A 16,209-nucleotide genomic window follows, 5' to 3' on the forward strand; every position below is an offset into this window, starting at 1 on the left:
TTTAAGAGGCAAGTCAAACAAAAGGCCAAGTCCTCTAAAAGGAAATCAGATGGGTCCCCCGAAGGCCCATTCGATGAGGAATTCGAGGGAAGGCACTTCATCAGGAGCACCCCGAAGCGAGCCTCTTCTAAGGCTGCTTCCAGAATTGCCTTCATAACTAAGGCATTCTCATGGGGTTTGCTGGGGAAGCGGGTTGAGGAAGAACCTGGGCATTTGGAAAGGCCAGGAGTTGATTACATGAGGGCTCCACCTTTCACGGATGACATCAATGAGGAAAGGCTTCCCCAAACTTCAAGCTCCCCTCAATATCTTCTTATGATGGCCGAGGTGATCCTGAAGACCATATTCATGCCTTCATCTCAGTTTTCCGATTATATTGTATACCCGACCCAGTCATTTGTCAGGCTTTTCCAGTATTCCTCCAGGGGACTGCTCGAAAATGGTTCTGTGATTTAGAATCTAGGAGCATATCCACCCTAGGAGAACTAGTGGAGAGATTTCTCCATCGATTTGTATCCTCCAGACCGATGACCAGGATCTCGGCTTACCTGCTAACCATACAGTAGAATCTGGGAGAGTCACTTTGGTCATATGTACAAAGGTTTCACGAGAAAAGTGTGCAGATACCTGATCCCAATAAGGAGATAACAATAGCTGCCTTTACCCACGGGTTCGTTGCCGAGGTGTTTAATATAGGAATACACAAGAAGTATCCTCGCACACTCCAGGAGCTCTGGTTGAAGGTTGAAAAAGGCATACAGGTCGAAAACCTCAACCGTATGAAAAAGAGGTCCAAACAACTCGCTCGGGAACTGATTCCCGAAGAAGGAAGGAAACCAACCGAAATGAGGCAGGTACCACTGGCGGATTCCAAAGCCCCAGTCAGGATTGCCGAAGTGTGTTTGATAGGATAGTCAAGGGGAAGTCGTCTATCCTTGATTCTGAGCTAATTTCTTTAAACACCACCTGGTCCCGAGTACTCTCCGTAATGGAGCAGAATAACCTAGGGCGTGTCCTCCCGAAGATGTTCGGAAATAAAAACAAAAGGAACTCCAATCTCTACTATCTGTACTACCGTGACATCGCGCACGAGATGAAAGATTGCAATGACCTCAAAAGAGAGATAGAGCACCTCATCAAGCAGGGGCACTTGAAGCAGTTCATTCGCCAAGATGGAGGATGTCAACGGAGCGACCCTCGTCGTGAAAGCCGAAATGATCAACGGCGAGGTGACCAAAGGGGGTCGAGAAGTAGCTGTTGACCCCTGGAGAATCCTAGGGAGACGAGGGGGCCTCCCCAAGACGGGTTCTCTGGTCATAGACTGGGATACGGGCCGAACATCACTGGGATCATCAACACCATTGCCGGAGGTCCAATGGGAGGAGACAGCCAAAACTCCTGAAAGAGGACCTACAGGCAAGCCAACCCTGATCAGGCCGAGCCGAGCTCTCGCCTATTCGAGATGATATCTTACGGCCCTAGCGATCCCGTCCCCACTGCCTCTAGCAACCATGAATCTCTGGTAATTGAGGTGCTCATTAATAATTACATAATCAAGAAAGTGTACGTCGACCCAGGGAGTTCGGTGGACGTTATGTATCTTCGGACCTTTGAGAAGTTGAAGTTGACCAGAGAGCAGCTCACCTCCGTGAGGACCCCCTGGTCAGGTTCGGGGGACACGTAGTATACCCTAAAGGGATGGTCAAACTGACGGTGACTGTGGGGCATCATCCCCGCTATCGTACCATCCCTGTCAACTTCGTTATGGTTAGAGCTGACTCCCCCTACAACCTGCTCATGGGCCGACCTACACTCAATGCTCTGCGTGCTGTATATTCTACGTATCATCTGAGTTTCAAATTTCCAATTCCGGCGGGCACGGCTGAGGTGAGCAGTGTCGCGCCCACATTTTTTGAAAAATAAATAAATGGTTTAAAAAGTGAATTTTGATGAAAAAAGAAAAATGGAAAAATATGGGTCTAAATGGGACTTGAAAATGCGACGATTTGACCCAAAATATAGTTTAAAAAGGGTTTTTTGAAATAAAAATCGGAGTCGCCACTTGGTATAGAGTTAAGATGTACCAAGTCACCTAAAATGAATTTTTTAAAGGAAAATGTAGAAAGAAACCCCTTTTAAATGACTCCTAGTCCCACATAAACCAACGAAAAAGGTTCGGGAGTCACATTTGACGAAGGGGAAGGTAAGGATAAAATTCCAAGGCACCTCTTCGACCTAGCCAAGGCTAGTTGCGTGATTTAGTCAAAGATTTTCTTATTTTAACCAAAAGATTTATCACATTTGGACGTACTATATGAATGCAACCCTAGACCTAGAAGGGTATCGGGGGTCAAAATTTCTCTTCAAAACTTGAATGGTGCCAATCACATTAATTGTGATGCCCAATAATGACCCTTTGGAGAGGTCACGAATAATGCAAAAAATATGACTCTAAGAAAAGAAAAGGAATAAAATAGAAATATACATGTTTTAAAGGAATGCATCATGTCGGGTACGGGGGACTAATGTTCGTGACTCAATTTTCCCTTTTAATAGAGCGAATACGAGCGTGCTAAGGGTAGTAGAAAAGCCAAACTCGTCCATATCCCATATCCAAGGGTTATTCCCTAATCTAATCAAGCAAATGCACTACCCTAACCCTATTTCTAGAATGAAATGCAATTCTAATGTCATGTATCATGCATAGGGGTATATATATATAGGGAAATTAGGATAAGGGTTATACGTATAAGGGGGACATCATACAAAATGATAAAAGGCCCTAAAAAGTGAAAATATGCATGAAACGAAGTGTTTTTATCATGCAATCATGATCTAACGCGCGAAGGGCTCCTAATGGTCTAGCGTTGGACTAGTCCTTCACTAACGCTCTCTCACAAGCATTGGACTTGCAAGAGCTCGAGGGGACAACCATGACTAGCATTGGACTAGCCACGATTACGTGCATTTGCATCCATCATATACATATATAAGTAATGTGCATAATTAAAGCAAGTAGACATGTGAGCACGTAATTCACATAACACATAAGCATGCATATCTAGATGCCAAGACCTAAGAAAGCGATTAAACACATAGCACATAGACATGCAAAACACACAAGGCAATTAAGGCCCTAACTATTACATTTTTTGGGGGAAGGCCTACTACAATCTAAAAGGGGAAATAGAAGGAATAAAACAATTAAATCCCTAACTATTACAATTTTGGCATTCGAGTGCCTCCCAAATGACGAAATTGAACTAAAATTAAAGCAAAACTAAGCAACTAAAGAAATAAATAAGGTAAAAATGAAATAAACACTTAAAGTCATGCAATTGCACACATAAGACACATATATGCACATAGGGTCAAATAAAGTCAAGAAATGAAGGATAGAGTGTACCTCCCTTGCAATGGTAATCAAAGGAAGGAAAAAAAATGGCTTCAAAAACAATAAAAGGGTCAAGGTACCACTTTAATTAAGAAGTAATCACAAGCAATAGGGATAAGCATGAAATTGATTAATCAATTCAAAGGCACTTAAAGGAGGCGAACAACCCATGCTTAAGAATTAAAACAAGTAGAGACTTGCTTGTAAAAGTCGAAGAATTTCGAGGGGTCAATTCATTGAACATTAAGAGTCTAAAAGGAACGAAATTCAAATTAATGGCTTAAGATAAAAAACTACCAATCAAATGACAAAAACTCACAAAATAAATGAAAAGCTATTCACCATGATTGCACAACAAAAATGCCAAAAATTCCAAAAAAAAAACAAATTAACTATAAATCTAGAAAAAGTTATTAGACCCTTCCAATTCATCCTACAACTCCTTAAGAATCTTACCCAAAACAAGTCAAGACATATTAAAGAGGAAAATGGCATGTTAAGGGGATTAAATTAATTAAGTTTTCCAATTAATTGGGCCATAGAAGCATTAGATAGAAGCCAAGGGGTTGGAGTGTAATTTTTCTTTGTTTTCCATGCATGCACACGTAGAAGAAGCTTTCTGCAATTCCATTCCCAGACCACGCAATCTCTGCAACTCCCTTCATCTAGCCAAGATGTACTCATACAAAAGCAACCCAAACTAACTTAAACATCTGCTGAGACTTCAAACCAAATTCACAAAATGAGAATTAATGATCCCAACCATCATCTTACAATCAAGAACAAAATAAAAGACTCAACATTCATAGCAAACATAGCTCCAGATTCTCGGATGAAGGCGAATTGACAACTTTTATTCGAAAGACACAAATGAAAGGACAGTGGCAACCAAACAGAAAATGGAGTAACTAAATGTTTCCAAGTTGCAGGCAACGCCTGTTGCTGCAACAAACAAATGCCTTTAAATTACGGCAAGCATAAACACGGCATCACCATCCCGTAGCAAACAGCCCACATGAAAACTAAGGCAAGCATGAACTTCAGCAAGCAAGAGAAAGAAAGAAAGGAAAACAAAGTCTGTCCAGATGCAAAGGTTCAAATTTTTCATGCATGCAATGCAAAGCCTTCGACCAACCGAAGCAACTTTGCTTCCATCATTTCTGCTGCGAACTCGCAGCTTGTTGACAACCCAGAAAGATGTCCAACGCTATAAACAAGACCCAAGCCTCATCAATTCCTCTACAACCATCACCAACATAAGATTGAGCATTCAAACAAAGTGAGGAAATCCAATTTCGTGGGCTGTTACAGGACGAAAGCAAAGCAGCAAAACATGGCAAAAAAAAATGCAGCTTTCTTTCAATCAAACAAGAATTCCAAATTCTCATCTTAACAGCATACCAGTGATAAAAGACTTCTTGGGCTAGATTAAGGCAATAAAAATAATCCAAAGCACAGAGCAGTAGGAAAAATCCAAGACTTCATGCATCAAAAAAAAGAACTATAAGCACCAGTAGCTTTATAATGCGACTGAATGTAAAATTGCGGCAAAGGCGAAATGACACTCACGGCAAGCATGCCCACAGCCCGCTATCGCGACAACTGAACACCAAAGTGAATACAAACTTCAAGCAACCAAGCACCTCAGTATGGACCAAACATGCTTTCTACTTTTCTTCACAAAGATCAGAAGGAAAACCATGCGGCCCTAGCAAAATTTCTGAAGCTTATTTGATACTTTAATATTTAGCAGTCTCACGCAATAGCAACAAGTTTTTACAGCTACAAGTATTCAATCATACCCAGACCGTCAAAATTTAAAAACTTTGGAAACATCAGAGATCACCAAAAGAACCCATGGAACACATCTATTTGATCTTGGGAAAAAAAAAATGTAAAGCTGATGGTTTTAGGTTTCCAAATTTTCATACCAGCTCAAAACGCAACCCACGCACCGCCACAAGACTTGACCTTTCAACTCACAAACGAAGAAACAACTCTTGGTGAACATGAAACAAAAGGGGCGGAAGAGTAGACAACCAAAGCAGTGATCTTTCCATAAGCAAAATCACGAAACACATGCTTTCTTTTTTTGTTAACAAAATAATCAAGAGTCTGCGTTTCAAAGAGATACTGAGATTTAAAGGAGAGGAACTACTTACAGTACTCAGGCCTTCTTGATGAAGATCTGCCGCTACTAGTGGCGTGAAGGTTAGCAATTCCGGTGGCTCTCCTCGCCCAACCTTCCTTTTTCCCTTTTCTTTTCCAGAAGCTTTTTTTCTGTTTTCTATTCCCTGCCTTTCCTTTTCTTTTCCTCAGACTTCCAGCCGTCCCCCTTCTCTAGCTTTCTGATCTCTTTCTCCTTTCTCGAAGTTCCCCTCCCCTCTCGTTTTCCTCTCCAGCTCTCTATTTTCTTTTTCTATTCTGCTTACTCTCCCTCGGTCTCACTCAGCCGTCATAAAAAAACCCCCTCCTCTTTGCCGTCCCTCCTTTCTTTTATATGGCTCCAGAAAACTAAACCCTCTCAGCAATGGTTTGGATGAAGTGACTGCATTTTGGGGAACCATCTGATGGTTCTTGATACTCAACCATTGAGATTTCTAGACTAAGCCAGGTGGTCTGTACTGTGATCATCGGACGGAGCCAAACCAAGGCCAAATGGCCGAGAACTGTGGCTGCAATTTTTTTCTGCTGCGGCCGAAACCAAAACGTGGATTTTTTTTTTTCAATAAAAAGAAATAAAACATCTTTTCTAATTTTCTCTTTTGGCAAATTTTATTCTAAAAAGTCTTACAATAAACAATAAAAAATAAATAGCTAAAAGAGTAAAAATGAATACAAAATAAAATAAAAATAAAAATGATAAAAATAATAATCTATAAATACTGAAATGCTTATACAAATGCTAAAAATCTAAGAACTAAAATCATGGAATTAAGAGAACTATTACTAAAAATAAAAATAAAATTAGGATAAAAAATTATTTTAAAATTTGGTGTCTACAGTTTGCCCCTCTTTGTCTGAGTTTTGAAAAAACTTGAGACAAAGAAATAGACACCAAATACTTACCTGTGTTATTCGGCTGCAGCTATTTGAACAACTGACACTTTTGAAATGAGGACTGACCCTTTTTAATGAGACTGACTCGGACGAGAAATTTAAAATGGACTGACCAAACAGAAAATTTAAACGGGACTGACCCGAACAAGAAATTTAAAACGGGATTGACTCGCAACAGAGAATTTAAAATCGGGACTGACCCGAAACAGGAATTTAAAATCGGGACTGACCCGAGGGGACTGACCCCAACAGAAATTTAAAATCGGGACTGACCCGAGGGGACTGACCCCAACATGCAATTTAAAATCGGGACTGACCCGAGGGGACTGACCCGAACAGAAATTTAAAATCGGGACTGACCCCAACAAGAAATTTAAAATCGGGACTGACCCGAGACAGAAATTTAAAATCGGAACTGACCCGAGGGGACTGACCCCAACATAAAATTAAAATCGGGATTGACCCGAGGGGACTGACCTGTATGCCTTTTTCAACCTTCAACCAGAGCTCCTGGAGTGTGCGAGGATACTTCTTGTGTATTCCTATATTAAACACCTCGGCAACGAACCCGTGGGTAAAGGCAGCTATTGTTATCTCCTTATTGGGATCAGGTATCTGCGGCCGAAACCAAAACGTGGATTTTTTTTTTTCAATAAAAAGAAATAAAACATCTTTTCTAATTTTCTCTTTTGGCAAATTTTATTCTAAAAAGTCTTACAATAAAACAAAAAAAATATTTAAATAGCTAAAAAGTAAAATGAATACAAAATAAAATAAAAATAAAAATGATAAAAAATAATAATCTATAAAATATGAAATGCTATATACAAATGTAAAAATCTAAGAACTAAAATCATGGAATTAAGAAAAACTGATACTAAAAATAAAAATAAAATTAGGATAAAGATTATTTTTAAAATTTGGTGTCTACAGTTTGCCCCTTTTTGTCTGAGTTTTGGAAAAACTTGAGACAAAGAAATAGACACCAAATACTTACCTGTGTTATTCGGCTGCAGCTACTCGAATGATTGTCACTACTGAAACGAGGGTTGACCTCCTTAATGAGGACTGACTCGAACGAGAAATTTAAAATGGACTGACCCAAACAGAAAATTTAAGCGGGACTAACCCGAACAGGAAATTTAAAAGGGACTGACCCCAACAGGAATTTAAAATTGGGACTGACCCGAAACGGAATTTAAAATCGGGACTACCCGAGTGGTACTGACCCACAACATTAACAATCGGGGATGACCCGCAGGGGACTGACCCCAAACATGCAATTTAAAAAATCGGGACTGACCCGGAGGGACTACCGAACAGAAATTTAAAATTTGACTTGACCCGCAACAGAAAATTAAAATCGGGACTGACCCGAGACAGAAATTTAAAATCGGGACTGACCCGAAGGGGACTGACCCCAACATAAAATTTAAAATTGGGACTGATCCGAGGGGACCGACCCCAACACGAAATTTAAAATCGGGACTGACCCGCAGACAAGAAATTTAAATCGGGACTGACATCCCAACATAAAATTAAAATCGCACACCAGAGGGAGTTGACCAACAGAAATTAAAATCGGGATCTGACCCAGAGGTCAGTCCCAACATGCAATTTAAAATCGGGACTGACCCGAGGGGACTGACCCCAACAGAAATTTAAAATCGGGACTGACTCGAGACAGAAATTTAAAATCGGGACTGACCCGAGGCCTGAATTTTTCAGTTGGAAAAGTTCCAGTATGCTTACCGTTTGGTTGTGCCTTTGATGAAACTTGCTTGCAACTTGTCCAATCCACCTTTGTTTGCCGGAAAACTTTCCGATACCGACTCCAGTGTGAGATGTGTTTGTTTCCCTCTATGCATGAAATTTTCTGCACAAATGAAAGAATAAAAAAATTGCCACCATCATTTGATCCGGTTCCCTTTGAGAATCGTGTAAACATGAGTCTTTTGCTGCCTTTGTCAACTTTTGTTGTGGTATCTGATTTAGTTGAATTATTACTTCAAAGACTTTCTGATTCTTCTCAGACTGACCAAAGATGATTGAATCCAAAGTATGCTTTGCACAAATCACGGGGATTGTCATTTTACTAAAATTCAATGATGCAAAAGTGATGTATGTAAAATAATTTCACATGTCATGCTGGGATGAATATGCAACAGGATGCAAACGCGATCAATCATGCCTAAACCCATGAAAATGTCATGAATACAAATATTTGAGGGAAAATGAATTTTAAAAGAATGTATTAGCAAAAGATTATCTATTCAAAGTGAAACACAGCTTTTGGCCAACAGATGTCATATTCGAATCTCCGGATATCTTTGTTCCGGAATTCAATATTGACGGAAGTGTTACAAAAACGAAGAGAAATCTGAGATGAACATGAACGTCCACCAGTCTGCTCCTCCTCGCTGCTTGTTCGTATTGTTAGAACCCTACACTTGGCGCCCTTTCGGGTTTTTCACCCAGGTTGCCCCCACCCTTTTTTGCTTTTGTTTGTTTGGTTTTTTTTTCTTTTTTTTTTTTGAGGTGCCCTTTCGGTTTTCACATAAGGAACAAAGTGAAAAAAACTCGGGACCATGATCGATCAGATATGGGCGAGTTGAAAAGATTCGCTTGGCATCAGTAAAATGCGCTTCCCTTATCAGTTTAGGTGAAGGCATTATGGACATCACTTGCCAGTGATTAGCGAACCTCTTAATAGAAATACCGCAAGTGACGAAAGCCAGGATTTTGGGCTTTTGTAATGATGTCAGGTGGGGTGTTTTCAAGAAGGGTTGAAGCTTGAAAGCAAAAATTTTAATGAAAAGTTTGAAATAACCTGAGATTGCATCATTTTAAAATCATCTCCAATTTTGAACGAAAACTGAGGAAAATTTGCCCTAGTTTGATTGGATTTCTCTCCTTGCATTTTGTATTGCATTTTCCTTACCTTTGCATTTTTCTAAATTTGCCCCAGTGTGGGGTTTTCCTCTCTTGTTGTCTTTTTTCTTTCTCACAATAAATCTGCCACAGTGTGGGGTTTGCAATTTTCAGGGGTTGCCAAACGAAAATTATTAGTCTGATAGCTCAAAAGGGACGACTAGGGATTGAATGTCTCAAATGGAAAAGAAGACGGCCTGACTTGCATTTCATCATTTGCACGAATTTCTAAAAGGAGTTTTGCATAATCAAATGAAGAATTTCTTGCACATGTCTGAGTTGATAGGTTGAGGAAATGTTTGTCCATCCATTTCTGCCAGAATGAGGGCTCCGCCAGATAATACCTTTTGGACAATGAATGGCCCTTGCCAATTCGAAGTAAATTTACCTTTGGCCTCATCTTGCATTGGCAAAATCCGCTTCAGCACTTTGTCGCCTTCCTCAAATGTACGCAAATGGACCTTCTTGTTATAGGCCCGGGCCATACGTCTTTGGTAACATTGGCCGTGACAAATGGCATTAAGCCGTTTTTCATCAATCAAAGATAGTTGTTCATGACGCTGCTTTATCCAATCAGCCTCCTCCAACTTGGTCTCCATTAGAATACGCAATGACGGGATTTCGACCTCGGCAGGTAGCACTGCTTCCATTCCATACATGAGCGAGTAGGGTGTTGCCCCAGTTGATGTTCGGATAGAAGTCCGATACGCCATTAGTGCATAAGGGAGATTTTCATGCCAGTCCCAATGCTTCTCAGTCATCTTGCGAATGATCTTTTTCAAATTCTTGTTTGCGGCCTCCACGGCTCCATTCATCTGCGGCCTATAGATGGCAGAGTTGCGATGTCTGATTTTGAGCTGTTCGCATAGCCCGTCCACCATGTCATTGTTGAGATTCTTGGCATTGTCTGTAATTAGTGTTTCCGACACCCCAAATCGGCATATGATGTGATCTCTTAAGAAATTCGCTACCACCTTCTTTGTCACGTGCTTGAATGATTCTGCTTCGACCCATTTGGTGAAGTACTCAATTGCTACCAATATAAATCGATGTCCATTTGAAGCAGGAGGATCGATTGTGCCAATCACATCCATAGCCCACATTGAGCAGGGCCACGGAGCAATCATGCTATGCAACTCGGTAGGAGGAGCGCGTATGACGTCGCCATGCATTTGACATTTAATACATCTCCGGACAAAATCTATGCAATCGCGTTCCATTGTAAGCCAAAAGTACCCGGTTCTCATGATTTTCCTCGCCAACAAATGTCCATTCATGTGAGGCCCGCAGACACCACTATGCACCTCCTTCATCATGTATTGAGATTCATCTTCATCGACGCACCTTGAGAGGTTCAAATCTGAGGTCCTTTTGTATAATACCTCTCCATTTAAGAAAAACTTCGAGGCCATTCTGCGCAGGAAACCCTTTTCATTCGCACTAGCTTCTGGAGGGTAAGACCCGATTTTGATGAAATCCGTAATATCATTGTACCAAGGGTTTTTGCCAAAAGAATTGTCTACAGCCCAACAATGAGCAGGCTTGTCTTGGAGTTGAATCTGGATAGGCTCGATTTCTAATTCGTCCGGATATTGTATCATAGAAGATAGGGTGGCCAAGGCATCTGCAAATGCATTTCGGGCTCGTGAGAGATGTCTGAACTCCAGGCTTTGAAATTGTCTAGCCAAATTAAGCAAATTACAGTGGTATGGCAGAATCTTTGAATCTTTGGTTACCCATTGCTTCAACGTTTGGTGCACAAGTAAATCCGAATCACTGAAGGCTATTAACTCCTTAACCTCCATTTTCAAAGCCATTTTAAGACCAAAAATACATGCTTCATATTCGGCCATGTTGTTCGTGCAAGCAAATTGCAATTTAGCGGCTCCAGGGTAATGCTTCCCTTCCGGAGATACAAGAACTGCTCCTATTCCGACTCCAAAAGAATTGGCTGCACCATCGAAAAATAATCTCCACCCAGGGCACTGCTCGCTCATGTCTTTCACGGCACCAACAAATAAGACCTTTTCATCAGGGAAATAGGTATGGAGTGGTTGATAATCATCGTCCTTTGGATTTTTTGCCAAATGATCGGCTATAGCTTGCCCCTTGACGGCCTTTTGCGAAGTGAAAACAATATCAAACTCTGAAAGAATCATCTGCCATTTGGCCAGACGCCCAGTTGGCATTGGCTTCTCCAAGAGGTATTTCAAAGGATCGGAACGGGAGATGAGATAGGTAGTATGACTTAGCAGGTAGTGTCTTAATTTTTGAGCCGCCCAGGCCAGAGCACAGCAGCTTTTCTCAATAAATGAATAATTAGCCTCATACTGCGTGAATTTCTTGCTAAGATAGTAAATGACTTGCTCTTTCCTTCCCGAGTCGGTGTGCTGCCCCAGAACACACCCTACTGCTCCGTCGAGCACAGATAAGTACATGATCAAAGGCCGCCCGGTTTGGGTGGCACTAGGACCGGAGGCTGCAGCAAATAATCTTTAATCTTGTCAAAAGCCTGTTGGCACTCCTCATTCCAATGCAACGGCACATTTTTTTTAACAACTTGAATAGTGGCTCACACGTCGCCGTTAATTGGGCAATGAATTTTCCAATGAAATTAATCTTCCCCAAAAAGCTTTTCACATCTTTCTGCGTTTTCGGCACTGGCATGTCTCGAATTGCCTTGATCTTTACCAGGTCTATTTCTATGCCCTTCTTGCTGACAATGAAGCCTAACAATTTACCAGCTGGTGCTCCAAAGGCGCACTTTGCAGGATTTAACTTCAATTTGTATTTTCGCAACCTTTCGAACAACTTCCTCAAGTCAACCAAATGGTCTTCGGCTTTCTTGGATTTGATTATAATGTCATTCACGTAGACCTCCATCTCTTTGTGGATCATGTCATGAAACAAGGTAGTCATAGTCCTTTGATAAGTAGCTCCAACATTCTTTAAACCAAACGGCATTATTCGATAGCAAAAGGTGCCCCAAGGGGTGATAAAAACAGTTTTTTCTCTATCCTCCTCAGCCATTAAGATCTGATGGTACCCAGCAAAACAATCACAGAAAGATTCAATTTCATGCCCGGCCGTGTTGTCTAGAATGATATGGATATTTGGCAAAGGAAAGTCATCTTTAGGGCTGGCCTTATTAAGGTCCCTATAATCAACACAGACTCGCACTTCTCCATTTTTCTTTAGAACAGGGACTGGATTGGAGAGCCAAACAGGGTAATGGGATACAATGATGATATTAGTCTTAAGCTGTTTTTCAATTTGCTCTTTTATTTTGAGGCTCATATCTGGTTTGAATTTACGGGGTTTTTGCTTCACTGGTGGAAAAGCTGGGTTTGTGGGTAATCTGTGCACTACTATATCAGTCAAAATGTCAGTCATATCGTCATAAGACCATGCAAACACATCTCGAAACATAGACAAAAATTCAATCATCTCCTCTTTCTGCTTTTTGTTCAAATGAATGCTGATTTGTATTTCCTTAACCTCGGTCTCAGTACCAATGTTAACAACTTCTGTTTCTTCCAGGTTCGATTTAGATTTCTCCTCATATTGTTCAAGATCTTTGAAAAGAATCAAACACTCCTCACTATTCACTCTCGCTTTGAAATTCGGATTCCGTAACTTCCAAGTCGTGAGTGATATAGAGATTGTCATCATCAGATTCCAGAACAGTGATATCCAAAGGGTCAAATAATTTTACTTTTGGCCATCTGAAAGAATTTAAGAAATTCGAGACAATAAGTAAATAGACACATAAATGAACGGTATGATAAAACAAACTATGCACTTTCATAAAACTTCAGATCAAAACAGAAACAAGGTAAAACATAAGTGCAAAAGATGCTTTCATTGAACTATTTACATATGCAAGAAAAGTTTTCATGAACTTTAATAAATAACAACCCCCTGTAGATTTATCGAAACTCCTTTTGCACGGGGAAGTACTCGGCGGTCCAGTTCTGTATAGCTCCTTGGGGAATGTCTGGGAATTCAGCATCATCTGACGGCCCATTTTCGGATATTGCTCCCACAAACAAATGAGTCAGGCTCGTCTCCAGTTCGTCAATTGGGCTAAACTCAGATGTAATGACTTCAGCTGGCTTTGGAAAGGTATAGCGTAATGGCGAAATGTCTAAAGCACCTAACTTGCCTTCCTTTTCTGCCCTTTTGTGCGCTTTCATCTCTTGTATATCCCTAGCAGTTGGATGGAATCCCAACCCAAATTGGTCCTTCTTTTCGATGAGTTCCACGGGCTTCAGCATGCCTTGCAGATTGCGTCCCAACCCCCTATCAAATTCATATCCTCCGCGAATCATCTCCTTGGCCATCATGACACTGGCGGCTGGCAAAAACATTTTATCTTTTGAGTCCTCACTTGTTACCCAACTCACGGAGACAATATCAGCTGCACGATAGGAAGACACAGAGGCATTTCGGTCACCATCCTCCTCAGGCTCGAAATCGGCAATTACAATGCAATCTTCTTCAGCAAAAATGGTTATCAACTGATCGTTCACCACGAATTTCAATACTTGATGCAAGGAAGAGGGCACAGCGCCCGAGCTATGAATCCATGGTCACCCGAGTAAAACATTATAGACACTAGGAAAGTGCATAACTTGGCAAACTATCTGAAATTGAGCGGGCCCCATTTCAACCACCAAATTTACTTCTCCTATGGACTCCCTTTGGGCTCCATCGAATCCTCGAACCACGGTCTCTGAGGGTTTCAACTTAACATCTTGCAGCCCTAACTTCACCAATGTGCTCCAAGGGCAAATATTAAGGGCAGACCCATTGTCGATCAGTACTTTAGGCAACATCTTTCTATTGCACCTCACAGCTACATATAAGGCTTTGTTATGACTAGTTCCTTTTGTAGGCAGCTCTTCGTCAGAAAAAGTGATTTGTTTAGCAGCCAATACATTTCCAACTATGTGCGAGAAATTATCAACCAAAATATCCTTGGGAATACGAGCCTTGGTCAACACTTCAAGTAATGCATCCCTGTGCGAGTCAGAGGTGAAAAGCAAATCCAGTATGGAAATTTGGGCAGGCATTTTGTTCAACTATTCGACCACATTGTATTCGCTTCTCTTAAGCCTCTTAAGAAAATCCCATGTTTCTCTTTCGGTCACTGCAGGTTTGGTAGTCGGCTCACGATTGTTTACTTGAATTGGGGCGTTAGCGGTTGAGGGACTTGCAATCTTCCCTGACCTCGTAACAACAGACACTTCTTCCTTCAAAACTGGTTTGCCTCCGATTTGCAAAACGGGCTCATTATAATTCCACGGCACTTGTCGTAGACTTAAAACTGGCGCCTGTTCTGGGAATTCAATTATCACAGGTTCTAAGGCCGCACTTTCGGATGGAGTCAGGTCTAAAATGAAGGGCCTTTTGTCTTCCTTATATGATGCTTCCTCTATCACAAAAGGTTGCTCCATTATCCCACACGCTTCTACCTCATTTGACATGCTCCGGACAACCTCTTTGAATTCCTCATCCTCCATAATAATTCCAACAGTACCAGCATGCACTAGCAAGGGGTTCTGGTTCACATTCGGTCCTTGCTCTTCTCTTTTCCTAATCACGATCTCCCCCGCTTCTACCATGTCTTGAACCTTATGTTTAAGGAGTCGATAATTGGCCGTGGAGTGACCAGGCGCTCCTGAATGATAAGCACAAGTAACCTATGGATTATACCCAGTTGGCACGCCATACGGGTAAGCTGGAGGGGGAATCACACCTATTTTACCGGTAGCCTTTAATTGCTCGTACAACTGATCCAAAGGCCTGCCAAGGTTAGTGAATGTTCGAGCACGATTTTGATTGTAGGTTTCAGCAGGTTGGGGATAGTTGTAGGTGGGTCTGTTTGGTGGGGGAAATCTTTGAGGGTAAGGAGGTCGAGGACGAGTTTGTTGAAAATTAGGTTGAGGTATTTGAAAAAGGGGTCGTAGGCGGGTTGGCGTAGTTTGGGCAAGGTCGGGGGTGCGAGATATTGGTATTGTAAACAGGGGAAGGATTTGGATAGTAAGGATAAGGTGAATATGTTGGTTTATGTTGAAATCTGGGTCTGGGTGTAGGGTTTTGATCCCATATGAAGGCAGCTTCCCCCTCTTTCTTTTTAAATTACGGCTTTTTCCCACTATTCTCTTGTCATTGCAAAGCATCCAACTGGGATTTGAGGGCAGAGACGTTAATGATCTTTCCAGCCCTTACGAAGTCATCGTACTCCTCAAGCTTATTGACAATGGCGGCGAACGAGCATCCAGTCATGCGGAAAATTTCTTCAAAGTACGGCGGATCATGTGCTTTAATGAAAGTGCGTATGATTTCGTCCTCAGTCATTGGTGGTTCGACTTTTGCAGCTATCTTCCTCCACCTTTTGGCATAAGTCTTGTGGTCCTCAGAGGGTTTTCTTTTTGTTCCTTCCAGCGTGGTTCGTGTCGGAGCCAGCTCGCAGTTATACTCCTACTGCCTCACAAAGGCATTGGACAAGTCAATCCAAGTCTTGACTTCCTCAGGTTTCAAATTTGAGTACCAATCGAGTGCATCCCCCTCCAGACTTTCGGGAAACAACGTCAAAGGCAAATTCTGGTCGTCTACGGGCTTTCCCAACTTGTTGGCAAACAGTCGGAGGTGTGTTTTGGGATTATCCGTCCCATCATACTTGTTAAATTTAGGGGTTTTGAACCCTTCAGGCAACTGTACATTCGGAAAAAGACAAAGCTCATCGTAATCTAGGACTCCTTGCTTGTTCAACCCCTGACTTTTCCTCATAAACTCATCGAAACGGTCTAGACGCTTGA

General features: G+C 41.5%; 1 protein-coding gene across 1 annotated transcript; it reads right to left on the reverse strand.

The window, feature by feature from the left end:
• Nucleotides 1-485: 485 nt before the first annotated feature.
• On the reverse strand, nucleotides 486-12,349 carry LOC113758478. Its single transcript, XM_027301319.1, has 4 exons — nucleotides 11,962-12,349; nucleotides 9,774-11,864; nucleotides 1,133-1,398; nucleotides 486-548 (listed from the first exon to the last, which is right to left on the reverse strand). The coding sequence occupies exons 1-4, from the start codon at nucleotides 12,347-12,349 to the stop codon at nucleotides 486-488; spliced, it is 2,808 nt and encodes a 935-aa protein (XP_027157120.1).
• Between the last annotated feature and the right edge of the window lie 3,860 nt (nucleotides 12,350-16,209).

Source organism: Coffea eugenioides, unplaced genomic scaffold (genome assembly GCF_003713205.1).
Source record: "Coffea eugenioides isolate CCC68of unplaced genomic scaffold, Ceug_1.0 ScVebR1_531;HRSCAF=1224, whole genome shotgun sequence".
In the NCBI taxonomy this organism is placed as follows: domain Eukaryota; kingdom Viridiplantae; phylum Streptophyta; class Magnoliopsida; order Gentianales; family Rubiaceae; genus Coffea; species Coffea eugenioides.

Excerpts from the sequence above, each read along its gene's own strand:
- LOC113758478 (XM_027301319.1), bottom strand. The coding sequence starts at position 12,349 with ATGCCGTTTGGTTTAAAGAATGTTGGAGCTACTTATCAAAGGACTATG. Across the intron at positions 11,865-11,961 it reads TGCCCAATTAACGGCGACGT|CCTCCGGTCCTAGTGCCACC; the intron begins GTGAGCCACTAT and ends TATTTGCTGCAG. Across the intron at positions 1,399-9,773 it reads AATGCAAGATGAGGCCAAAG|GAGTTTTGGCTGTCTCCTCC; the intron begins GTAAATTTACTT and ends GTCCTCTTTCAG.